At 40.1% G+C, this 18,097-nt stretch overlaps 1 protein-coding gene across 6 annotated transcripts in view; it reads left to right on the forward strand.

Annotated features, from left to right (window-relative positions):
* The window catches only part of RALGAPA1 (Ral GTPase activating protein catalytic subunit alpha 1), a 246,013-nt gene that overhangs the window by 165,152 nt on the left and 62,764 nt on the right, over window positions 1-18,097 (forward strand). For all 6 annotated transcript variants that reach the window (XM_065403818.1, XM_065403817.1, XM_065403820.1 and 3 more), the window contains 4 exons: window positions 1,507-1,638; window positions 2,461-2,644; window positions 12,314-13,175; window positions 17,858-17,929. In XM_065403818.1, coding sequence (XP_065259890.1) covers window positions 1,507-1,638; window positions 2,461-2,644; window positions 12,314-13,175; window positions 17,858-17,929 — 1,250 coding nt within the window. The remainder of the gene's footprint in view (window positions 1-1,506; window positions 1,639-2,460; window positions 2,645-12,313; window positions 13,176-17,857; window positions 17,930-18,097) is intronic.

Raw genomic sequence — 18,097 nt, forward strand, 5'->3', positions numbered from 1 at the left:
AGAAGATGGATCTAGACTGTTCTCAGCGGTACCAGATGACAGAACAAGGAGTAATGGTCTCAAGTTGCAGTGGGGGAGGTTTAGGTTGGATATTAGGAAAAACTTTTTCACTAGGAGGGTGGTGAAGCACTGGAATGGGTTACCTAGGGAGGTGGTGGAATCTCCTTCCTTAGAGGTTTTTTTTAAGGTTTTTTTAAGGTCAGGCTTGACAAAGCCTTGGCTGGGATGATTTAGTTGGGGATTGGTCCTGCTTTGAGCAGGGGGTTGGACTAGATGACCTCCTGAGGTCCCTTCCAACCCTGATATTCTATGATTCTATGAAAACACACACGAGATGCCATCTCCCTCCCCTTATGCTAATAATAGCATCCTTATGCTGGGGCTTCGCAGCAGCTGGCGTAGGGCACAGCAGAGCTCCACCTCCACCAAGTTTACACTGGCAGGTGGTTCCTCTATTTAAGGAGATTTCTTCTCAAGTTATGTTCTGTCATCTAAATCTGGGACTATAAATACTAAAATTCCTTAATCATCATGTGTTTATTGCATGATGTCACTATCGGGCAAAGTTGATATTATTGCTGTGAAATGGGTATTATGCTTATATGTTTTATAATAAAATATAGTTTCAGAAATCACATTAGGGGTTTTCTTTATTGTCACATTGATAAATATATTTATTAACATATTTAAAGTATTTTGAAGAATTTTGTTGCTGTTTATTTGAACTCAGTTGTTTTATTTATTTCACTGTGGCCACTTGCTTAGGTTTTTAAACTATAAATAAGTTTAATTGTGTTTTGAGATAGTGTTTGACATGAGTTTACCATTATTATTGAACTAGTAGTCTGATCTGTGTTTGAAACCTTGGCGTGTTTGTTGTGTAATGGACAGTGTAAAAATAGCTACTAGAGGAAGATGGGTGTATTATAGAGTGAAATAGTTGTTGACATAGGAAAGCATTTGGATATCCTTCAATGACTATATGGTGCTGTATAGTTATAGCAGCAGATTATGAAGGAAGAATAACCATATTTATAAAGTAGTAAAGGCAATTCAGATAGTTTACTCTTGCATGATCTTTTATTCTCTTTACAATGAGGCTCAAGTGCGACCATTCCACCACCCCACTTACATGTTGTTGATCTATTATTTTAAAAGAATTGGTTTTTAAATGAACTTTGCAAAATCATGGAAATTTATCAGCGCAGGCACAGCTATTCATCCGCCTATCACGATGATGATGATAATGAAAAGCTGTTCATATTGATAGTCCTTGGACAGAATATAAATTGGGGTCTCAGCAGCTAGAGCTTTCACCTACAATATGAAGTTTAGGCATGCAGTAGCTTCTAAGTAACTTTAATGGGGTGGTATTGTCTAAGGTTGATTACCTGTATGGTTAAATTAGGAAGAGAAACTAAAGCAGGAAAACAAAATACAGTAGGAAATGTAAAGCAGTAGGCTGCTATTTTAAGTGAATTGTAACTAAAAATACTGTTGTTACAGTTGGTGGTTTCTTTACTTCTCTGTTTATTGGACTGGATAATGGCCTTGCCTTTAAAGACCTTACTGCAACCTCTTCACACCACAGGAGCTGAAAATAAGACCGAACAATCTGTTCTTAATTGTGTATATAAGGTACTTGTGCTTTACATTGTTTTGTTTTGTTTTTAATGAAAACTTGTAAAGCTGGAGGTGATGTCAGTTATGGGGAATGAAGACAGAACCTTTCTGTTCTGTTTGACTCAAATTCTGTGACTGTACTATAGGCTTCTTCTGCCTGTAAACTTATGCATTTTACCCAGAACTACTTAGTCTTGGGATGTATCCTAAGCAGTTAGTTTTGCCTCATTTTGTGATGGTTTGATCTAAAGAAGTTTAATCATTCATATAGTGCTATAAATAATGTTGGTCCAAGAGAAGGTTAGTGCCAAACAAATAATAGAACACTACCCTAAAGAGTTTACAGTTCAGGGGCAGTGGTGAAGGTCAACCCTACAAACAAGACAATGTATGTAGATTGGAATGTAACCCTTACAGATTGAATTATTTTAACCTTTGTTTAATTTGCTTATTGCAAACATATGGTCAGTGCCATTAAGTGCAAAACAAAGACAGACTTTACCCCTCAAAAATCTTACATTTGAAATGTAGATACATAGAGAATAGGAAATCTAGAGGTAGAGGTTACTTATAATAAACCACTAAGTTATATATTTACTGTATTTTTATTACATATCCCTTTTACACATGCTGCTGTTTTTACTAACCCTCCTTTAATATATCACTTGCAGACAGGAGTTCAGATCCATGAACATACAATGTTTAAAACCATCCCACATTTTTTTTACCCTGTTTAGTGGGTTTCATTGTTTGGTGGTAGGTTTTCTGTTTTTAACAAATTAATCAGAAAATGAAGTAAAGTTAGTAATCTGTTTTGAAATCCTGGTCTTGTTCTAGGTTCTGCATGGATGTGTCTATGGAGCTCAGTGTTTCAGCAACCCAAACTATTTCCCTTTAAGCCTTTCTGATCTGGCATCTGTGGATTATGATCCTTTTATGCATTTAGAAAGCCTGAAAGAACCAGAACCACTACATTCCCCTGACTCAGAGCGATCTTCTAAGCTCCAGCCAGTCACAGAAGGTATGTCAAATTGTCTGGATGAACTCTTATTTAAAAGAGAATAGACAGTCTCTTGGTTTCCAATACTGAAGTTTGTGTCTACATAATGAATTTTAAATTTTATTTAATGTCATTTTAGACAATACATAGTGTTCATCAATATAGAATGAAACAGTGTAATTTTGAACAATTACAACTCAGTTAACTAAAATAAATGGATCTTTTACAACGTAGAAATCAATCTTTTATGGATCCTTCTGCTCATGTGTATAAAAAGTGCAAAATATTGCAATGTGATGTGTAAATGTTTTACTTCTCATTTTGTTTTAAGTAAATGAGTGCACTTAAGTCTTAATTTTGCTCTTTTTTTATAATTTTGTTTTTTATGATCTTCCAAATGTAATTTTATAATATCACTAAACTGACATGACAGAATTTGAAAGACTGTTGAAAGTTTTCTATATTTAAAAATGGATTATTGAAACCTATCATAATTCATTCTGTGCCTATTTTACACATTTGTAAAAAAAAAAATGAAGTTAATTACTAGAATACAATTTTATGTCCTCTACTTCAAACCTCATCAGAGTCAGGAATTAAGAACACTTTCTTCTGAAATAAAGACAGGAGACACGAGAAACTAAGATTTAAAGTAGTGACACATTTCTTGTAAAATGTATCTATCAAATGGCCTCAATGGAAAGAAAATTGAAAAAGATGAGTTTAATATTGATACCAAATACTCTATGTAGTGCTATTCTCCCTTCATATTAAGTTGTTCCCTTTAGGCTTCCTTAAAGGTATTAAGAGCCAGATAAATGCAGAACCTTTTTGTAGCAGCTGTGTGCTAACAGCAGGTGATTTTGTGGTCTGTAGTGACTACGTGCTGTTTTTTTATGTGGGGAAAATGGCTAATCATTGTGCCCTTGTCTAAGGCATGCTTCATCATCCTCAAGTACTTTTTTGGCCAAAGAATTCTAAACATAGAGCTGTCCCCTAATAAGCTCAGTATTGGATTGAACAAGTCTGATTTGAGAACTATTGGCAGGAGGAGCTGTAATTATTAAATTTACTGAAGAATGAAGCAAGGTACTGTATTTGGCTTTTTGTCAAATGGCAGTGGTCTTATTAGCGAAAAGTAATCATCTGCAGGGTCAGAATGAAAGCAGCTTTGAAGGATTCATTCTGTCCTAATTACAGTTTCACCTATACGTATTATGTAAAGCTAATATTTAAAGCATTTGCCAGAATTAACTTCCACTGCATGTTCTATTACAGTGTAGTGAATTGCAGCAGCTTTTTATACCGTGCATCTTTTGTATGCTATAATAATCTGTAATTATGGGTTTGCAGCAAACGCTGTGTGGCTTGTTTAATCTGACAATCTGAAAAGACAACCCTGAATAGATTTTTTTTAAATGAATGCCAGTTGCACAAAGCCTTAGCATCGATTTCTTCATTTTGCATTTCCTCACATGATTGGTTCTTTTATGATTTCTTGTTAAATTTCTAAATAAAGGTAATTCCACGTGTTCCTTATGTCTCCTTAGATGAGATATGGTAACCTTATATGTTGTTTTTTTTTAAAGTTTCAAGGCTTTGTAGATCTGAGTAGGCTAGATTACCAAATGTAATTGACAAACCATAACATAGATTTAATTGCCGCCCTGGCACTTCTTGCCTGTGCCATAACCCAGGGAACAGTACCAAGCACTGTTTTACCCATCCCACAGCATATTCTCTTGCTTGCATTGTGGTAGGTGTGATAGAAGCAAAGTTGATGGATTAGAGTAGTCAGAAGCCAGATCAAATAGGGGGCCAAGTAGTGCATCTCAGCAGCAAAGGAGCATGCTGATTGGCTGCATTTGGAGCAGAAGCACACTATTTGAACTACCATGAAGCCATACCACACAGCACTCCTCTCACTAGACATAGGCTTAGCAGTGCACAGGTACTTTCATACAAACCCGTTGGGGGCATAGATAGGTAGAAGGGGCAGGCGTATTAGTGGGGAAAATGTACAAGGACAAGGAGAGAGTGTGCCAAACTGTACTTAGGACGAAAGCTCATTCATGAGTCTGGGATTAGGGAGGTGTATAGAATTTGCTAATCTGTGTCCATGTCCTCCCTTCCATGTGTTTGTGGCAGAGTGATAGTATAGCTGACTTTTACAAGGAACAGTTCTGAAATTAAATGAAAATCTATATTAGAGTTTTGTTTAAATACCACTGAAATTACAAGATACAAATCTATATTAAAAAAAATAGTAGGAAGGCTTTTCCTGTATTAGCAAAGCTTGCAATGTTAAATACATTTCTTTATTTTCCCAGGGTCAAGTGTTCGTAGAACTCTAAATGTTAAAAATGGAAAAAAATCTGTTAGTTTACCTAGTCCTGATCTTTCAACTGTTGTTGCAGGATTGTTTCCTGTAACAAGTGTGTGAAAGTAATATGTATTTATGCTGAGACAAAAAAAAACCCATACTAAATATTACATAGCTATTGCAGTGTCGCTAGCTGGCAAAATCAGACAATTGTATAAAACCTTTAAAGGGGGAACTTCTTCCACAGCTGCAGGTAAAATCATTTTCTCTTACAAAATTGCATCCACAGATCCCCACTTTTGGGACCTGTGTACTGTGTCCCTTGGACCTCAGACCTTCTTACAGGCTGGTGCTTGGGACATGAGGCTGAGAGCCACTGTACTCCAGGGTCAAAATTATTAAAAGGTGTTCAGCTGTTACACTGTTCTGGATTTTTTTTTATTTTCTTCTTCATATTCCTCTCAACAAATATTCAACCTGCTGTAGATAACTTTCCTTGTAGATTTTAGGTTCTAAAATTAACAAAGGTTTCCTCAACTTTTTGTTCAGTTCTTAGTTTTATTTAAAATAATAAAATAATAGAACTTTTCCCCCTTAAAGTCTTGCCACCATCTGCTAGTATAGTTGAAGGTGACACGTGTATCTTTTCTGGGGGTGGGAGGAGAGAAAGCACTTAATTCACTTCTAACGGGATGCAGTTAGACCAGAACAACTTGTGCTTAGCATGCCTAGGGAAAGGATATTTCTTTAGACTGTGTACAGCTAGCTTGTGTCTTTATCTGCCCCGGAGGTTCAAAGGGAGTAAGAGAGACACTCAGTCATTATTTTCCCACTCAGCTGCACCACTGCAATAGTGATAAGCCCACACGGCCACCTGCTGATCCAAGCATCATAAAGAGGACAAGGAATCCTCCATTCCATGCATTGTCTCAGATTCTGCAGCCCCTGTTAGATCATTGGTGAAAGACCATCAGCCTTCCCATAAAAGAAGGAATCTCAGAGTCTGGAAAAAATAGCCAGTGTAATCTTCTCCTGACAAACTACCAAACAAAAAGGTGTTCCCTTGACATGACATATCCTTAATGTGGCATTTTAGGTTGACACTGTAACTCAGACAATAGTAGTTGTGATAATGCTCTGGAGATTCTCATGGTTACATACTTTGGTCCATTCATGAAAGAGAGGGCAAGATACTGGATTTGTGCTGTAAGGTTCCTAATTTATTTAACGGTAGACTGATGCTAAACAAGGAGACTGAAGAAAACAATATCAGGGCATCCAACCACTTTACTGTTCTTGGGGTCATTCACAATATTCAGGAGAGCATCAACAGTCATCCTTTCAGCTTCAGTAGAGGACAGGTTTCTTTAATAACAACATTACTATCTTAAATGTAAGTATTATTAATTTCATTCAGTGATCTCAAAATAATTTAGTCCCTGCTACTTCTTCTAAGAAGGGATCCTAGAGAGAACCAATCAGAACTTCTGTGTGGGTCTCCTTTATAAAGACTGTTGGGGATAATAGATTTAGTTTTCCCCAGCATAACATAGTATCACTTCATACATCTCATTCCTTGGTATAATAGAGAAGGGCTATAGCCTGACATTATTTTTCAATTATTTAATATTTATATTTAAGTTTTTCTATGGTACTTCTCTCAGCATCTCACCAACATTAATGAATTTATCCTTACAGAAACCTTGCGAGGTTGGGAAATATTCCCATTTTACAGATGAGGCACAGAGAGATTTATGGCTCAGTCCAGCTCCCTTTTGAAATGAAGGGCATGACTCAAACAGGAAGTCTGTGGGAGAGCTGGGACTAGAACTTCTAAATCCCAGTCCAGTGCTTTACCCACTACACCACCTTTTCTCTTCACAAGACCATTGTGCTGCATCCTCCTCCATATTGCTTTAAGGGGCCTTTTCTTGTGAGTTTGAGGTAGGAAATTGCCTCCCTTCTAGAAATGGGAGCAATAGAACACATACAGTTCCTTCATATTAGCAAGAGTTGTTTACTTTCAGTATTTTCTCATTCTAAAGAAGTCCGGAGTCCTTTCTGCACTAGTAAACTATATGAAAAGATTCAACAGGTTTTTCATGATGATCAGATTTTGGGTGGTGACTATAGAAATGAAAGCTGTGTCCCATCTACAATGCAGTTAATCCCTCCTGTACTACTTCCCTTTTCTGGGCACCATGAAATTGGCTTGCCAGATCTGATATTCCTAGTTCTTGATTTGGCACGTCCTCTGTTCCTGCGAATCATGTCCAGTCTTTTCTACCAGAAAGAATGGTGAGTGTTAAATTTGGATTTTGTCTTCACTATTTTTATCAAATTCTCCCACAGTTGCTGTAGAACTGGTGCAATTCCACTGGTATTAACAACAGTGAGAGCGGCAGTGTAAACCACAAAGGCAGATCTGGGGGCTCATCAGTTGGAAACAAGAGAGGAGAAAGACTTGGGGGTATTAGTAGATCACAGTCTAAGAGCCACCAATCTTATTTGGCCGTGAAAAATTCCAGTCACGCATGTTCAAGAAAGTGAATTCAAACTGGAACATGTGTAGAAAAGGGCTACTAGGATGATATGGGGAATGAAGAAAGCTTATCTTACAAGAGGAGACTAAAAGAACTTGGCTTGGTTAGCCTAGCAAAACAAAAGTTGAAAGGGGATATGACTGCTCAATTTAAAGACATTAGGGGTGTAAACACCAAGGAGGGAAAAGCGCTATTTAAGCAAAAGGAAAATGTTGGCACAAGAACAAATAGGTATAAACTGGACATAAATAAATTTAGGCTGGAAATTAGAAGTAGGTGTCTAACCATCAGAAGAGTTTTAAGATGGAGCTTCAGAAGTTTATGATGGAATTACATGATGAAGTTGCGTGTGATAGCAAAGGACTAGACTTGATGACTCAGGAGGTCCTTTCTGGTCATATGTCCAATGTTCCTATGTAGATCAATGAAGTGGGCAGACTGAAGGAAAGAAAAACGGAGTAGAATTGTCTAAGTCAAGGGAAAGAGAAACTGAATGTAAGGGAGAGAAGGAACAGGAGTGTATTCATTAAGGTGGTTTCTCATCTCTCAGTTTATATAATTTGGTGCTTATGTTCTAAAAGGATTAATCACTTATCAGAGCAACAAAGAGTCCTGTGGCACCTTCTAGACTAACAGACGTATTGGAGCATAAGCTTTCATGGGTGAATACCCACTTCGTCAGGCGCACATTCACGAAGTGGATATTCACCCACGAAAGCTTATGCTCCAATACGTCTGTTAGTCTAGAAGGTGCCACAGGACTCTGTCACTTTTTACAGATCCAGACTAACACGGCTACCCCTCTGATTCGTCACTTATCAGAGTAGATCAGTTATTACACACTTACAGTAAAGATGGTTTGAAGGGAGCTAACTACACATTGTACATGGGCCAGAGCAATATATGCCATGCAAATTTTTGTCAGATATATGCTAAACAACCATTTGGAGTATTCTGCATACTTTTTTTGTAATATGTAACTGTTTTTGTTTTGGTAGAGCAGTTCTTAAAATATACTTTGACTAAATTTATAATGAACCCTCAGCCCCTCCTTCCCTCTTCAGGGAATTCTTTCTTTTCTATAAAGAGTGGGAACTCTAAGAAAGAAATTCCAAGTTTGTTGGGGGGAGGAAGTTAATGGGTTTCCAATAAGTGGCATTCTTAAGAGGCAGTGTGCTCAAAAAAATAGGACACTGCTCTGGAAGTCAGTAGACCTGGATTCTATTCTTGGTTCTGCCACTGAACTGCTGCATGACCTTGGGCAAGTCACTTCACCTCTCTGTGGTACCCCTGCCACCCTTTGTCCGTCTTTTCTATTTAAACTGTAAGCTCTTTATGGCACAAGTTACTCTCTGTGGAGCATGTGCGTGCATAAGTGTGTACAGTGTCTAGCACAATGCAACCTTGATCGCATTTGGGGCCTTTAGGCAATACCATATAGAAATTACTGATAATCAATTCACAGAGCGGCAATCACTTGCTCATCTCGTTATCAAGCTTTCATTTCTTTTAAAAGCTTTCAGTCGATCTGTTTTTACTCTATGGAGACATATATACAAACAAGGATGGATTGATGCATCAACTAAAGCACTTAAGGGTGACTCAAATTTGAAATGCCAACAAATTGGGAATCTAAAGTTGCTGTGCTCCTGGGAACCCAAAAGTAGTAGTATAATATTTGTTTGTGCTAGTCACTTAGAGTAAATATCTGCAGCAAAGATGATCCAATAGCAGAGCTCCCTTTACTGGTTATACTTCTGGGGGAATTCTGCGCCACTGCTCGTGTGCATAATTAATGAGCTGTGCATATTTTTAATATTTTACGCAGAAAAAAGCTTCTGCTGGAATGTTGCTGCAGTTCTGCCTTTTGCCCACCAGAGGGCACTGTGGCACTAGAACACAGCAGCTGCTCCCAGCCAGCTAGGGAAGAGAAAGAGCCTGCCTTCTTCACAGCATCTGTCGGGCCAGGGGCTATGGGGAGATAGACAGCGTGGAGCTGCTGGGGCTAGTGTGGGAGGACAGACTCTGGCAGGGGCTGAATGGGAGTGGAGTTGCAGGGCCACATGGGCAATGGGGGAAGGAGGTGCCGAGCTACAGGGGGAAAGGGGATGGCTGAGTGGGGGTGGATGGACACATGGCCAGGGATTGTAAGGACACAAGAGGGTGCAGGGGCAGATGTGCCTGACTGAATGAGAGAGGCTAGGGGTCAGACAGGGTCTGCATGGAGGAAGCTCCCTAACAGTTCCTCCCCGTCCCGTCCCCCCCAAAAAACCTGTTCCATATTTTTCCCACCCATACCCAATAACCTTTCAAGCTCAGACCCAGGCTCCTTCCCAGCAATTACTTCCCTGTCCTTCAGCTCCTCCATTATCCCTGACTCCCCCAAGCCTTTCCACTCCTTCTGAGAGGTGAGGGAAATATGGTTCCATATTGTAGTTTAAATGAATTATTACTCAGGGTTCTGTATTAATATGCCTAATAAGGAATCTATTTGTCAAAAAACATTTTCTGAATCTTTTTTGTTGTCTGTATTGTTACAGCCATACTTGCTGACAGGTATTTTGAAATAAATGACCAAAAATAATTGAAACTGGTGTGATTATATTGATCAAATATATATAAAAATAAAATATACCGAATTTTGCAGAATTTGAGAATATTGTGCACAGAATTTTTAATTTTTTGGTGCAGAATTCCCCCAGAAGTATGGTTAGTACTGTCTTTGATAAGTTTCACTTTCAGAGTCTCCCATTCATTTTCGCTAGAAGACTTGTACAAACTTGCTTGCAAGTCCTTACTACTTTTCAGCAGATGGCACTATAACTTAATTTCCTTGCATGCTTTCCATATCTGGGCTTTGAATTCAACTTAACTGATTGTTTTTAAAGAGTCTCTGTTTTCAACCATGAGAGAGACTAAAGAAGCCAGAATATTTTTTTCTTCTCTTGTCTACATTGTCAAATCCACTTAATATGTAATGATACTACATTTTCAGCTATTTTCAAATCATTTTGTAAACATTAACTAGGAGCTTGAATTTTGCCTATTTTTTGGCACGCAGTAGAATTTGTTAAATGATTTAAATAGTTAACATCTGGCTGATGCTGTTCAGCTATTCCAAATTCAGACTTTGCTTTTGTGAAGACTTGTGTAAATTAACATTCTCAAATGATTTTTAGATATTTTAAACATTGTTGTATTTATGCTTTCTGTTGCACTCAGAAGACAAAGATATATGTATCAGTAATTACTGTCAACAGTTAGAGCAAAATGCACTCAACACTTTGCTAAATGCGGGCATTAAATAATTTTTCCAAAGTGCTCAAGAAACCTTGTGCCTTAAACTGTTTTATGTATATTGTTAAGCAATATTTATTGCTTAGCATAAAAATTACTGTAACTTATATAGTATAAAGGAAATGGTTTGGTTTACTCCAGTTTATCCCGTAAACTGGACATTGAGTATGTTCTCTTAAATTTTGCATGGAAAGAGGAAGAGGCTAGAAAGGAAAGAGGCAGTCCAATACATTTCTACTAAAAATCCAAGGAAACCCACACTTTCTAGTAATATTTTACAATCATGTATAGACTACCTAATTCTGAGAAATGGGGCCTTGTTTCTTTTCTCTGTCTAAGAGGAGGATCTGCAGGGAGCCCCATTATGACTTGCATATTCAGGACTACTCAGCCCTTCTGGTGCAAGCTGTGGCTGAACGAAGCTCTGCTCTGGCACACTCCCTCCACTCCCTGTGCTCTGTTCCCAATATACCCTCTCCTTTCATTTACAGTGTAGAGGGGGCGGGGAAAGAGGAAAGGGTTTAGTAGTACCAGTGGAGAGCTCCCATGTGCAGGAAGAATTCTCCACCAGTTATCGTCAACTGGTTTAAGGCCACTTTGCACTGTATAAGTATCACAAAGTGGACTTAATGGACCAGAGAATCCAGCGCAGAGTGTGGTTTAAAAAAATAATTCTTAGGCATGTTTGGCTTGTTATAAAAATTATGAAACCTTTGTTACAAATTAATATAATTTCCAGAAGAGTGGAAAATCTTTGGCAAAGAAGAAAGAATAGAAGTCCCATTTTTCTCTGGTACCTTTAGCAAGATGAAACTTAGACAGAATTGACAAGATTAACTTGCCTCTTTCCCCTGCTGATTTTCTTAGAAATTTTTCAGACAGAAATTTTTCATATGTACATATTTTTTTCAGTTTCAAAGTGAGATTTTTATTTTCTGTTTTGTTACTGCTAGAGTTTGTTGTATATAAATAGCCTGGGCTTTGATCAATGTTTTCAAATGATCCACTGTCATTCTTAATTTAACCTGGAGCTGTATACTCCCTTGGGCAATTAGGGCGATTAGATTTTTTTTGCGCACACTTATAGCTGTATTTTTCCTCATCAGAGTACTACTGTGTCAAAATATAAAAATCTGTTGCTTGGGATGTTGGGCTGATTATCATGCAATAGCTTCTAGTTCAGCAGCAACTTAAGATCTATTTTCAATAATTTAAGAATCACTATTGTATATCTAAGTGGACCCATGCTCTACATAAAAGCTATGGTGAGAAAATGGGCTAAGCTCTACAATTATAGAATGTTTATTCTTTCTGTAACGGTGTGATTATTTTACTTTTTTCTTCACACTTAGAACTAAAGTTCCTGGAAATCCATATTTTTCCCTGGTTGTTTTAGGTGTGTCCTAGTCTCATAAAGTTCATTCTTTGTTGAAAAATCTAGGCAATAAAAATCCAAAATAAATGTTTAAATCTCCATGTTGCTTCCCCAAAATTTAATTTTTAAATACAGTGTTCTTTGTTTTACAGTGAAAACTCACATGCAACAAGGCTTAATCTCTGTTGCTGCTCGTACTGTGATAACACATCTGGTGAACCACTTAGGCCACTATCCGATGAGTGGAGGCCCTGCTATGCTAACCAGTCAAGTTTGTGAGAACAATGACAATCCTTACAGTGAAAGTCCTGAGCTTTCTCCTGAACTTTTTGAGAGCCCAAACCTGCAGTTCTTTGTGTTAAACAACACTACTTTAGTCTCTTGTATACAAATCCAAGCAGAAGAGAATATGCCGGGAGGAGGATTGTCTGCTGGACTTGCATCTGCTAATTCAAATGTCAGAATTATAGTGCGTGATCTGTCTGGTAAATACTCATGGGATTCTGCCATTTTGTATGGGCCATCATCTTTATGTGGATTATCAGAACATACTTTTTTGGCGCTTTCTGTATTTCAGCAAGAGAAACCTGAAGATGCCCCATCATCTGAGCATGTAGAGGATGTATCTGTAAGGGATGGAATTGCACTTCAGGTAAAAAGGAAATTTAGAGAAACTGTGCCAACGTGGGATACAATTAGGGAAGAAGAAGATGCTCTTGATGAACTGTTACATTATTTAGGTGTCACTAGTCCTGAATGCTTACAGAGAGCAGGCGTCTCACTGAACATACCTGCTCCTCAACCTATCTGCATCTCTGAGAAACAGGAAAATGATGTCATCAATGCTATCCTTAAACAACACACAGAAGAGAGAGAATTTGTTGAAAAACACTTCAGTGACTTAAATATGAAGGCTGTGGAACAGGATGAGCCAACTCCACAAAAGCCCCAGTCGGCATTTTACTATTGCAGATTACTTCTCAGTATATTGGGAATGAATTCATGGGATAAAAGGTAAAAAAAAAAAAAAAAAAAAAATCAAAAAACAACAACAAAACCCTGTTTTTTAACACAAATTACTATTGGTTTAAAAGTACAGTGTTTGGTAACAATTATGTAATTCTCCTTCATCATTTTATTAATCCTCCTAATTTTAGGCAGTAGAACTGGTTAGGCTAAGAATGCCTTTGGCCAACTGACAGCAGAATTTTTGAGATGGGGGAGTGGGCATCTACTAAGGAGGAAGAAGGTTGTTTTATTACTTTCATCCCACTGTGTGGAGAGACTGGGGAGAGGAGGGAACAGCCTGCTGATCTTGTTTCTCCCCAAGATCCATGCAGACAGGGAGATTGAAGACAGATGACCTCCTTTCCAGCTCAGTGCAGGGATACTATTGGTGGGAGAATACCCTCTCTCCCTACTCTGCTCTCCTCAGCAGCTCCATTAAGAAACCTTAGATTGGTGGAGAAAGACACCCTTGCTCCCACCTCTCTGCTCTCCTTCCATGCTTCTGTAGGGATATGGGGAAGACAAAGCACCTTGCCCTACCAGACCTAGGGTTACCATACGTCCGGGTTTCCCCGGACATGTCCAGCTTTTGGGTCTTTAAATAGCCGTCCGGGGCTAATTTGTAAAAAGCTAAAAATGTCCGGGATTTCTCCTGGACGTCTATTTAAAGATCCAAAAGCGGCTGACAGGGCAGCCGCGCCGGCGGAAAGCGGTACTGGGAGCAGCATGGAGCGGCCGCGAGAGGTGGGTGCGGGCGGCCCGGCTCCCCCTGCCTGGGCCTCCCCTCGCCCGCCGGGGGGCATGGGCTCCTCCTCTGCAGCACTGCCCACCGCGGGGCTGGGGCTCTCCCGGGGCTCTGCCCTGCACGCGCCCAGCACCCCCAGGGCTGCTCCTGCCTCCCTGGGCTGGCCCCAGATCCCCTCCCCCGGGGGGCTGGGGTCCTGCTGCGGCTTACGCCCCTCTGCCTCCTCCGCGAGGCAGGCAGCCCCAGGGGGTTGAGGCCGTGCCACCCCTTCCCCAGCTTCCCTCCAGCAGCCCCCGCACCGCCCTGCCGGGTCTGTTCAGCACTCGGCCCCACCGGGTCCTGCCCTGCTTCAAGCAACCCCCCCACACACACACACCGTGCGGTGGCCAGGCCTGGGGGGGACTGGGGGAGCCGCAGCAAAGCCTCGCCCGGAGCTGGTGCAGGAGACGAGCCTGGCTCTCAGCCCAGGCTCCGGCATCAGCCTGCAGCCGGGAGCGGAGCCACCCCCCGCCGGCTCAGCTCAGCCCAGCCCTGCTCTTAAAGGGACAGGGACCCCACCGCGGCTTGGCCCGGCCTGGGGCACGTGGGGGGTGTCGCCTCACAACCATTCCCCCGCCTGGGAGGCCCGGTGAGGGGGGTGCTCGGCACCATAGCAGTGCAGAGGGGAGGCCAGCGATGCACCTTACTCTCTCCTGCACTGCCAGCCACGGTCTTGCCTCCTTTCCCCAGCTCTGTGAGGCACTGTACACCTCAGAGCAGCAAATGGTAGCAGATTCTGCTGTCTCCAAGCAGAGTCTAGCCCTGAGTGTTTATTTCCGCAGCAGTGAGGTTTTCGGTTTGGTGCATTCACTCCTGATCTCCCTGGTAAAGTGTAACAAAAGCCCTTGGCATTCATTTTCTCAGTGTTTCTGGGAATACCCTTTTCAGTTTCATAGATTGATCTGGGATCTTTCTTTTGCTGTTTCCGGAGAGAACTGTTGACAGCAGGGAGATATGTCCCTGACTAGAGGACAGGAAGCAAATTTGACTAGACCAGTTGTGACTTCCTTTTTATTTGTTACTATAAAATGTATTACACACAAATAGATTGCTAATGAACTTCCAGCTTTGGGTTTCTGGAAAACAACTCACTCTAATACTTGGAAGATGCAGGGACCTTTGGTCTTAAAAAATGAAACATCAGACTCATGAATTTGGGCGAAGTGCAGTGGTCCATTTATGAAATTTCTAAAAACATGATTCAAAAAATCCTTCTGAGACTGTATTTTAATGCTGAGATCCCAATAGCCTTTCTATAGAAATAGAAAGTAAAACAAAGACATTCTTGCTCCAGGTCAATTAGAGCAGTGGTTGTCAATGTTTCCAGACTACTGTACCTCCTTCAGGAGGCTGATTTGTCTTGAGTACCCCTCACTTAAAAACTATTTGCTTACAAAATCAGACATAAAAATACAAGTATCACAGCACAGTATTACTGAAAAATTGCTTATTTTCTCATTTTTACCATATAAATTATCAAATAAATCACGACTTCCAGATTGAGAAACACTGGTATAGTATATAGAGCAGTATAAACAAGTCACTGTCTACGATGATGGTTGCATATGCTTCAATAATTAGTTTGGCAAGGCCTTCTATATCAAAGTTACACACATTTTTACACAATATCAGGCAAACCAGCTTGGATCTCTCACTATTCATGTCTCTGTACTAATTGTGCTCTGCATCATTTCACAAAAAAGTTATTTAACTGAGCTTGAAATTTGTCATTATACTGAGATTTCTAAAAATACCCTTCTAGAAAAACTTCCATTTGGCTTCCCAGTAAAGAAAAGGACTTCATATAGCTTGTTTGTTTGAACTTCGAGGCCCATACAGTCCCTGAAATGACACTGCCTTGGTTAGTGTTGTGCCCCATTTCTCACAGTACTCATGATGGGTTGGATTGTCACAGCCCAGCTCAGCCACACAAGGGAGTAAATATTATCTTTTCCAAGTAGACCCCGCTGATATGGGGATGCCCCTTTAAAGGAAGGCCCCAGGACAGGTATGGACAGGGGAGTCCCTCCAGTGGAGGGAGAGGTGAGTGTCAGAGGTAGGGTTACCATATGTCCGGATTTTCCCAGACATGTCCGGCTTTTTGGTCCTCAAATCCCCGTCCAGGAGGAATTTCCAAAAAGCCGAACATGTCTGGGAAAATAAGGAGGCATGGTAAGGGGACCGCCTCCTCCCCGGGCTCCAACTTTCCCGGCTCCTGCCGCTCTCCACCATGGCGGGGACCGAAGCAACTTCCCCAGCGCAGCAGCCGGGGGGAGGAGGGGGAATGTGGGATGCTCGGGAGGGGGCGGGGTTGGGGTGGGGAAGGGGAGGAGTTGGTCCGGGGGCGGGGAAGGGCGGGGCGGGGTCCCGTGGAGTGTCCTCTTTTTGCACAATTGAAATATGGTAACCCTACCGGACCCAAACTCTGGAATAGCAGCAAGTTTGTTGTTGCTGTGTTACTGGTAAACACCCTTTTGTCCTGCCTGAGGAAAGAGGATGCATGTGTCCTCTCCCTAGAAAAGTGCACAAATATTTGTAAATCTGAAAAGGAGAGAGTTTTTTTTCTCACATTTTTTCAGTTTGCATAATCTTGAATGTTGCAAATAACAATAGGAGGTAAAAAAAAATTCAGTGAGAAAGAGAGGTACTTTTTGTGTTGACAGTACCATTTTTTTGTTTTTGTTTTTTTTAAAATATAGAATTCGTATCCCAGAATGTAAGGGCCTTTCTAAAATCATCACTCTCTCTGTTGAGTGAAATGCTGAATCAAAATACTTACCTACTGTGAAGGGAAAATGGATATTCTATAGACCTAGAATAAGTCTGGATCAGTAAAATAATATTGCAGTCATATGAGTGAAACATTTTGATCACAAAGAACTTTGGTAGCAAATGGGTTGCAACCATTCTTAATATTTAATGGGCCTTTAGTTTGCCAAAGCAGCCTGTTTTCCAATGGGTACTGCTCCTAATCTCACTTCAGTATATTTTATGAGTATCTTAAGTAGGTTTAAACATTGGATAGTGGTTATTTTGCTGTAACATAACTGTTTCTTAAAAAAACAAAAAGGATTACAGATGACGAGGTGGGCTGATGTACTCTGTCTTGCTCTGCAATTCAGGAATGTAGAGTTCAGTTTTTAATGCACTCTCTGGGCTGGTAGATTATGGGGAAACCTGCTTTATAGTGATAGACTCAATCTATTTTACAAAGAGAAAGTTAAGGGTTGACTTGGATATAGTCTATAAGTATCTACATAGGGAACAAATATTTTGTTATGGGTTCTTCAATCCAGCAGAGAGAAATATAACACGAGCCAATGCTGGTAGTTGAAGCTACACAAACTGGACTGGAATTTGGTGTAAATTTTAAATTAGTTAACCATTGGAACAATTTTCCAAGGGTCATGAAGGGTCTCTATCACTAACAATTTTTAAATCAAGTTTGGATGGTTTGGTACAAGATACACTCTAGGAATTATTTTGGGTAAGTTCTATGGCCTGTATTATACAGGAGGTCAGGCTAGATGATCACAAATGGCCCCTTCTGGCCTTGGGATCTATGAATCTGTCATGTATCACTAAGCAGCTATCCTCAGGCCTACTACGTAGTAAATGATATGGGCTCCAAAGGGAGTCCTGTCCAGTCTTCTGCAGACAGCTGAAGTCACTAGGTTGAGAGAGGAAAGTGGGCATACGTAGAGTTATGCTGAGGACTTTAAGAAGGATGCAGAAGACCTTCTGACATAAAATTGACAATGTGTATAACTTATTTTTAAAGGAAACTTGAGAAGGCAAGAAAATTGTGGGTGATTGCATGACTGGAACTGAAATATGTTCTTGTATTTTCCTATGCCCATTACTGGACAGGTAACAAAAATGTTATTAATTTTTCTCTGTTTAGAAGGAGCTTTCATCTCCTGAAAAAAAATGAAAAGTTACTTCGAGAACTTAGAAATTTGGACTCAAGACAATGGTAAGTTATCTTTTAAAACTTGCTAATAACCTAACTAATTTATTTAATCATTTTTATTTTTCAAAGTGAGTTTGTAGAACTATTGTTTATATGGAATTGGAGACTAATTTATGTTCCAATAAGTGATTCATGTTCACTAAATTTTGGAAGCAGTACATGCTAAAAATT

The sequence above is a fragment of the Emys orbicularis genome, chromosome 4 (genome assembly GCF_028017835.1).
Source record: "Emys orbicularis isolate rEmyOrb1 chromosome 4, rEmyOrb1.hap1, whole genome shotgun sequence".
Lineage (NCBI taxonomy): Eukaryota > Metazoa > Chordata > Testudines > Emydidae > Emys > Emys orbicularis.